The sequence below is a fragment of the Calypte anna genome, chromosome 10 (genome assembly GCF_003957555.1).
Source record: "Calypte anna isolate BGI_N300 chromosome 10, bCalAnn1_v1.p, whole genome shotgun sequence".
Classification (NCBI taxonomy): Eukaryota; Metazoa; Chordata; class Aves; order Apodiformes; family Trochilidae; genus Calypte; species Calypte anna.
In genome coordinates, this window is record NC_044256.1 from 13,286,989 (window position 1) to 13,295,379 (window position 8,391).

The following is an 8,391-nucleotide window of genomic DNA, read 5'->3' on the forward strand; positions in this document are numbered from 1 at the left end:
TAGAAATATTCATCAATATATAGAGTATCCAAAACAAAGGATTTCTCTTACTCCCTGTGCAGATGGCTTTGCTCAAGGAACACTGGCGTGCTTTGGGTACAAAAAAGGAAATTACATTTATCTTGAAAACAGCTTTTAATTCATTACTCATTGCATGACTACAGCCAGTAATCCATGTAAATAACAAAACTCAGATCCATTTGAAATTTTGACTATCCAAAATAAAGTTTGAATCAGTGCTTGTTAAAGAAAAGCCATTCTATCTTTGGCACTATCATTTCAAACCATGAAACTTAAGGACTTAAAAGGCCAGATTTCAATGAAATCCTGTATTGTTTTGTGACCAAGTAGTTTCTTCAGAAGTAGCCAAAAAGTGGGTATTTGGTCCACGTGGGCTTATTCAATAAATTAATTTTCCTTTGGATTTTTGTTTTAATTTTTATTTTAAATAATAGAAGATGATTAATAATTTTGTGAAGGTTTTTTTTTCATGCTACCAACGTGCATCTACCTTATTTGGATTACAATCAGAAGCTAACTAAAATGCACAAATGCAGCCTTCTAAAATTGTCTTTTCCTCCTTTGACAGAATGATTGATACAGAGGGGTGACAGGAAACGCTTTACATCTGAACTAAGAAAATACTCTTAGCAAGAAGTAAACTGTACCAATTGTTTTGACATCAAGCACCAACTCCAGGTTTCCAAAATTTCAAATTTTCTGCCTGTAGCATCCAGAAAAACCTAAATTTTGCACAAATTGCCTTAAAGAATAGGTGAAGGAGCACCTCTATCTTTGCAGATTTCCTTCCTGCATAACATTTATTGAGCACACTCTTCCAGCCAAAAAAAGAATGCAGCTCGGGTTGGTACCTGCACACTTCTGGATCCAAGGCAGCATCTCTGCACACCCCAGTGCTGTCTGGACAGAACAGCTCATCCAGAGGTGATTCATCTCTCTCTAAATACTGCTGGACACCCAAAAACAGTCCAGTCTTTCTGACTGGAAAATCTGCCAGAGATCTGCAAGACCTGAGATCTAACTTCCCATGTCTTAAATTCAAGATGTCTTTCCCTTTTCTATCGAGAATTTTAATAACTTTGTACTTTCTGCAGGTAGCACTGAATTAAGACATTATCCATTCTTACTTGTCAGTTATGAAGCAGTAAGCCCTCAAAAATTACCCTAAATGACACTCATATTTGATCTTTACAAGCCATTTAAGCATAATCTCTGAATACATCTTCATAATGACAGCCCTATTTTTGTCCTCTTAATAACAATAATCACTACATCAACAGTGTTATTTTGCCTTGACTGTTTTGAAAAGGCTATTTTTTTTTCCTTTGCTACCTAATCTCTATAGCAATTTTTCTTACTGGGAAGAAAAATCAGCAAAGCCATCTGGTATTACAGAAACCAGCAATATCTGTTTTGTTTTGCATTTTTATTGAGGCATGGGAAAACATTATTCTATTTGAAAAAATACTTGGAACTAACCACAAGCAAATTAAAACCAAAATATTCTGTGGTAGAAGAGACACTCTCAAAGAAAAACTTTTGAACACCCAATACATTAGAAATATTTTAAAATTACATTGCTTCAATGCAAATTACTGTTGGGCACACAGTCCTGAAGGACAAAATATTATCACAGAACAATACAAGGTGCTTTATCACCTCCTACCATAGTTTGACTGAAATTCTGCAGTAAGATGGATATGAAAATAGAAGAAAAAGCTAAAAGCTTCCCATAAGCTAATGAACATCCCATTTTTGAGACCTTTGTTGCACCATTTTCTAAGATAATCTTAGAAAGAAGACTATTTTTTTGCACCCCTGAAACATCTGAAACCATTACAACAAACATCACTCCATTTACTCCCCAGGATGCTGTTAATTTGGTTTTGGAGTTTACTGGATGGTCAATATTGTAATGAAGGCCAAAGCTATTAGTACTGTATCAATCAAATGCAACAACTTTTGGGTTCTGAGTTGAACAGACAATTTTGAAATCTAAAACACTGCAATAGATTATTTTTTCTAACCATTAATTTTGAAGCTGTATGAAAGCTAAGAAAAGAATGGCCAGATTGTCAGCTTCAGAAAGCCAGATCCTTTGGGGAACATGGAATGAGCAACTTAAAGAAAATGTCTTCAGCACTTCAGTTAATGAGTATCTCATTAACTTGAGTACAAACCCAACGCTGGCTAACAGGAGATCTAGTTCTCAGGTCCAACTGGAGGTTCCCTCCACTCAGCTCCCAGGTCAAACAAGCACATGCAGACAAAACCAGCCGCCAGAACCCAACAAGAAGAGCCCAGATGCAGGGCTGAGTTAGAAGTTTCATTGATATGACATAAAAAATTGCTGTTAGCACATTAAAAACTGAAAATAAAAGGGCTTATTTAGCAGCTCCAGGTTTCAACTGCAATTCTTTTTGATATCTTGAATTAAACATAGGCTAACAGCATCCCCCATCAGCCACTGTGGTTGGAATAGTAATGTCATAAGCCACAGCAATTCCTTTCTCCTATGGTCCCACCTTTCCCTGTCTCAGCGTATCTCCTCTAGCAGATGCCCTTCTGCAGGGCATTTACATAGACTTTGGGCTCTCTGCTTACAGATAAATCCTTAGACGAGATTTAGTAATTTTATGAACAACTCAGTGACTTTTTGTTTTTCAATTAAATATAAGACATATAAACCCAAGGATTCACAAAATCTTAAAATGTGGCAAAAAAAGGCACCCAAAGGACCTGCCCTCTTGTGCAACTCTAGATAAACTCTTGAAATGTTTTCATTTCATGCTTCTAAACATGTTTTCTTCTGAGTTTTGAGTTTGTGGCGTTTGGCAATACACCTGTGGGTACCATCCACGATGGCCTTGCTCTGTAGGGATACCACACCAGGAAGAACTGGGAGGATGTAACCGATTCATTTGGCATCACCTAATCATGGCTACTCTGGGACCAGCCCTCAGACTGAGCCAGATTTGAACTCATCACCAAATACCAAGTAATGTCTCAGTAAAAGAAAATGCTGAATTTATTAAGAGATTGATGTTTCCATCTCAACTAGGCTAATACAAGAACCACCACATCACTGACTGCACCACAAGTTAAGCCAAATTTGACCAGAAAGTATCAATAGTTATGGACAAGCTGGCCTTCCAAAAAATACACACATTTAAAACAGACATGTCAATAAAGTTACTTTGCTGCAAGCAGTAATTTATGAAATGCTTGTTACACCTCCACATTTTTTTTGTTCCTAAATCCCATTTAATATGCCAATCTTATTTCAGGAGGAAACAAATTAATTCTGATGCTTTGTGCCAATGCAGATGAGCTTCCCACACACCTGCATTGTGTTTCACAGTTCAGTTAGTCATCCAGATTACGACAAATTAACAAAGTACTTCTAACCAGATTCCATTCCCAAGGTCAAGTATATGGGAAGAGAAAGAAAGAACAGCCCCCCAGTTTTGTCAGTGTGACGTCTAGTTGCAGCAGTGGGAAAACATCTTCAGCAAAAAGAACTGTCAGTTTAGATCTAAAACAGCTCAGGAACCCCACAGAGGAGCCCTCCCAGACAGGATCCAACCCCAATACTGCAATACCCATAAGTTCTAGACAGGACAGGCTGCAAACTGCTCCTACTCTTATGAACATTCATAACCCAAACTCTCCATTAAATAAAGATGAGTGGGAAAATGGATAAATTTTCATCTGACATGAGACAGAAGATGATGCTGCAGGTAAGTGATTGGTTCTGTAACGGGAGATCCCACTCTGAAAGACTTTCACATCCAGAATCACAGAACACCCAACTATCCTGCCTGCACTAGTCCCCATTCCACTATCTAGAATATGACTAAAATCACATATATATGTGTTGTGGTAGCTGCAAATTAATGTCCTGCCTAAATTACCAACTGTTATTAGAACCCCAGACAATTGCTTAATAAAAATTTAATCATATTGTAATTTCTAATCATCATTAAAGATGCTTAACAAGTTAATCTCTCTATTGTGCTCCCCTAACATCATGGATCAGAAAGTTAACTGGTGTAAGGCAGCACAGCATCTCCAATACTAATAGGGCTACTTCCATGTTAATCCAGCCAAGGATCTGGCCCTGAGAGAAAACAGCAGGATTAAAATCCTCTTACAACAGTTTTTAATTGTTTCTCTGGCCTGCTTGTCAGTCAAAAACATAACAAAAACAACAGATTATGACTTTTAAAAGACAGCATAAATGTGGAGGTATTCCATTCAGCTCCATCTTCTGCTGTCCATGGTAGAGCAGACACAGCACTGCACTACGGATGGGAGGTCTCCTCTCCTCACCTCTTCACAGCTAAAAACCTCCTCATTTTGAGTTTGTCTACACTTAGCTACGTTTGTCTGACAGCAACACACCCACAGAAAACATGGGGGGAACATTACCAGCCTGTGAATTTGTCTTTCAGCTCAGACCTGTTCCAACTGCCCAGACAAGGACTGAGGCGATGCCGGGTAACCTCAGCCTGGCAGGACCAGGTATTGGTACACTTCAGGAAACCAACATTTCCTCATTCTTCCAGTGCACCAAGCAAACTATGTTTAAGAGTTTGAGGATGACACTTGTCACCAGGACAACACCACAAGTCAACCCAAGCTGTGTCAGACTGCAGCACAGAGATGCACACAGCCAATGCACTTGGTTCTTGTTTCCCACATTTTTTTTGTTTGCTTGTTTCTTCAGTAATCTCATAACGCTCTAAACTCACAAAGTGAGTACTGCCTGGGCCACAGGAGAACTGTGATGTCCAACTCTGAGGCTGCTCTGTGGTGTGTGCATACCAAACCTCCTGTAAACACATCTTCTTGTGGCTTCATCTGCAGGCAGGTGAAGAGAGAAAGTGGAAATGGTGGGTGAAAAAGGGCTGCCAAGCTCTGCTCTAATTCAGCCGTTTCAGCATAGATCACAAAGTGGTCAGGGATGATCCTTCTATGGAGGAGCAGAGAGAAGGGCAAACCAAATCTAAGTAAAAAATGCTATCAGGACCCTACTTTGTCCACAAAACAGCTCACCAATTCGAGCTGTGTGTGCTCATACATTTTCATACATAGCATACCCTGGAAGTTAAAATTATCCATTTAATAATCTCCCATTAAATATTGATTTTCATTTATTATGTAGAATTCTGATATTAAAACAATCTGATTGGCAGAGATCTGTTCCTGCTTACTTTATTGACACTTACTGAACCAAATTAATTCTTTATATCATAATATTTACCTTCAGTATGACAGCTACCTGACCAGCTACAGCAGGATTTTATCTAAGGAACAGTCTTTAAACATTAGCTGGCATTTACTCAAGCAAATTCTTCATTGTCAGAACTGAACCCAACTCAACAAAACATAACAAAATGTGTTAACACATATGAAAACACGTAAAACAGCACTTCTGATATAAGGAGTCTTCATTAGCACAGAACCCAGTGCAAGATCCATTGTCCCACTTATTTTTAGTGCCAGATACTCGCTGATCCAAAACTAAGTTGATCCAAGTGCATTTCTAAAATACGTTTCATCCAAACCTATTTTACTCCATCACGCACTGAAAAAAATAGATGTAGTACCTCACAGACACATAACAGAATGTCAGGTAATGCCTTCTGTCATTAAAGACTCAAAGAGAAATTTATAGAACATTTCTTCCTTTAATAAATGTAGAGTTAACAGCAAGTATTTGCTGCATCCTTTGGCAAGAAAACAAACACATGGCAAAGACCTCGCACGCACTGAGGTCAGTTTCGGCATCCTGTTCTGCTTCCAAGCAATGCTTCCCAAGCCTTTTTTGCTTCCCAATGCACCTGGCCTACGTACAAGGCAGGAAAAACAATTATTCCTACCAAATCCCGGGGCACACAAAGGTCTGCATGGTGCAGCCAAACCCTCTGGCCCATCACCACCCTTCCCGCCCGTCCTCAGCAGGGCACCCAACACCCTCGCCATCATTTCGCTGCCCTATGACCGCGTTTATGCTTATGCGAAACTCTTTATTTCTGCAGTGCCTGCACCCAACGGCAACGACCCGCAGTGAGAGGAGGCAGCCGGACTCCTGCAGCCCCAGAAACCCGCCAAGGGCTGCCGGCTCTCCGGCTGGACGTTGTCCCAGGGCGGGGGACGGTTCCCCGCCCGGGCCGGCCCGGCTCTCCCCGCCGCCGGCGTCGCGCCCGCTCCGGCCCGCAGCCAGCGGCCCCCGCCGAGCCGCGGGACGAGCCCGGGGAAGCAGGGGGAGAGCGGCGGGGGCTGTGCCCGCCCTCATGGCTGGGGGGACCGCGCCGTGCCCAGGGGCGGGTGTGTGACTATGGCGGGGAGGGGAAGGACGTGTTGTGCGGCGGGGCCACATGGGGCGAGACGGACACCCTGCAGCGCAGGGGGCGACGGCAGCAGCAGCTGCTACTCACCGGGAGGGTTTACCGCCGCCGGCGTTGCCATCTTGTCTCTGAGAAGAATTAAAACAAATGCAAGAGGGGAGGAGGGATGCTCTGAGCAGCCCGGGGAAAGCGGGGGAGGGGAGAGCAGCCGCTGCCAGGGCGGGCGGGCGGGCCGGGAGACGCGGGGGCGGTGGAGCTGCTCCCGCCCCGGGGCCCGGCGGCCGCGCTCCCCGCTCGGTGCGGGGAGGCCCAAGATGTCCGATAGCCCCCGCGCCGCCTCTGCTCATGCGCCACGCAGTGAGCATGTGCCGGGCGGCCGCACATGTGCGCTGGGCCCGCGTCCGCCGGCGGCCGGGCGGGACTCCCCCGCGTCTCGTCCCGCAAGTATCAGCGTGACCGTGCCCTCCGCCCCGCTACCGAACCAGCTGCCCTCCGCGGGGATCGAACCGGCGGCTCCAGGGCCCGCCGCTCCTCAAGGGGTGCGGACTCCCCTGGGGATGAGGACCCAGGCGCGGTCCAGAGGGGAATTCGGTGGTTGAGGTGCTGCCTGCCAGCCCCAAAACTGAGGGGCAGGAGCTGAGGTGCTGCCTACTACCCAAAACTGAAGGCCTCGCTGAGGGGATGCAGGATGGGAGCTGTTAGACAATGTTACGAGTGTCTGTGTTGTCCCCAGACGATGACATCCTCATCTGATCAGGGATGATGGAACTGGGACCAAACCCCATGAGCCCATACACCTCCAACACTTCCTCTGCTCAGGGTTCAGGAGTATCATTTCTCTGGGTCCCCAGGATCAACACACATGCTGACATGGGGCTGGCAGTCAGCTCAGTCAACTGAGAGCACTAGAGTTTTTTTGAGGGAAAAGAGAAGCCATGGTGTCATCTTGATGTTACAAAAACACTACCCATATGTCTGTAAGGTGGAGAACTTGGTTCTGCAAATGGATTTCTATTTCAGGTAGAGAAACGTCTTAGTCCCTTGTTAATAACATTAATTTCCTGGAGTTACAAAGGAAAATGTAATAACTCTTGGAGTTCTTTAAAAAATATGCAAGAATTCAGAGGCAGATCATTCTGCACTCTGCCAGGCAGAGTATAAGAACTGTATCATATCCCTCTAAAAACAGTGGTTTAGTTCACACTATGCTCACGTTCAAGTAGTGCAACTGAGCAACAGATCCTTTGTAACTCTCTCAGTTCACATTTTAAAGCTTTCCATTACAAACACAAGGACTAAAAATAGGCTTTCAAGGAAAAAAAAGATTTTTCTCATAACGTAGGTCTTTAAGGTACCAAAACCCAAAAACAGTGTCCCAGAATTATCAAACTGAAAGGTTTGTGGAAAGCCACCAGTGTAATAACTCCAGCAGTCATGTGCAGGATGTATGTAATACTAAAAATAAGAAAAATACTTTGATGGGTTTTTCACACCCCTGGCATGCTGTGCAGGGCTGTTAATCTTTAAACGCCTCCTCGTGGCTGTGCTCACTTGCCCTGAACAGCCCTGCGGAGAAGTTCGTGGAAGGACTCAAAACAAAGAGTTGCAAATCCAGCCCTTGCTTTGCTGAATAAGTAACCTGAAACAATTTAGCCATTAAGATGTAAATTGGCAGAAAGTTGGAGAAAGCATGGAGGCTGCGTTTAGTCATTTCCTGTAGATGAGATTAATCACAGTAGCATAAACACTCTTTCTTATCTAGAAAGTTTACTTTATCCTTGATTTATTGTGCTTTTGTTTATCAGATGTTGAGCTGGTTTTCTAGGCATCTTACTGCTTTAATGCCTCCTGATGCTGTGGAGTCTTCGATGCTCATCAGGCAATCATAATTTTTATTTTAAGGCATTTACCTTCCTAATACTAGAAAACTGTTAATATCAGCAATTTTGTAAATACAGTTTAATTCCTTTTAGATAAACCATTGTGACTGGAGAAACCCTTGGTCACAATGTTTCTA

At 43.3% G+C, this 8,391-nt stretch overlaps 1 protein-coding gene across 1 annotated transcript in view; it reads right to left on the reverse strand.

The window, feature by feature from the left end:
• Window positions 1-6,767, reverse strand: part of ARNT2 (aryl hydrocarbon receptor nuclear translocator 2) — a 94,904-nt gene extending 88,137 nt beyond the window's left edge. Inside the window, exon 1 of the mRNA XM_030456892.1 lies at window positions 6,465-6,767. Within this exon, the coding sequence (XP_030312752.1) occupies window positions 6,465-6,495 (31 nt within the window). The 5' untranslated portion in view covers window positions 6,496-6,767. The remainder of the gene's footprint in view (window positions 1-6,464) is intronic.
• Window positions 6,768-8,391: the final 1,624 nt, after the last annotated feature.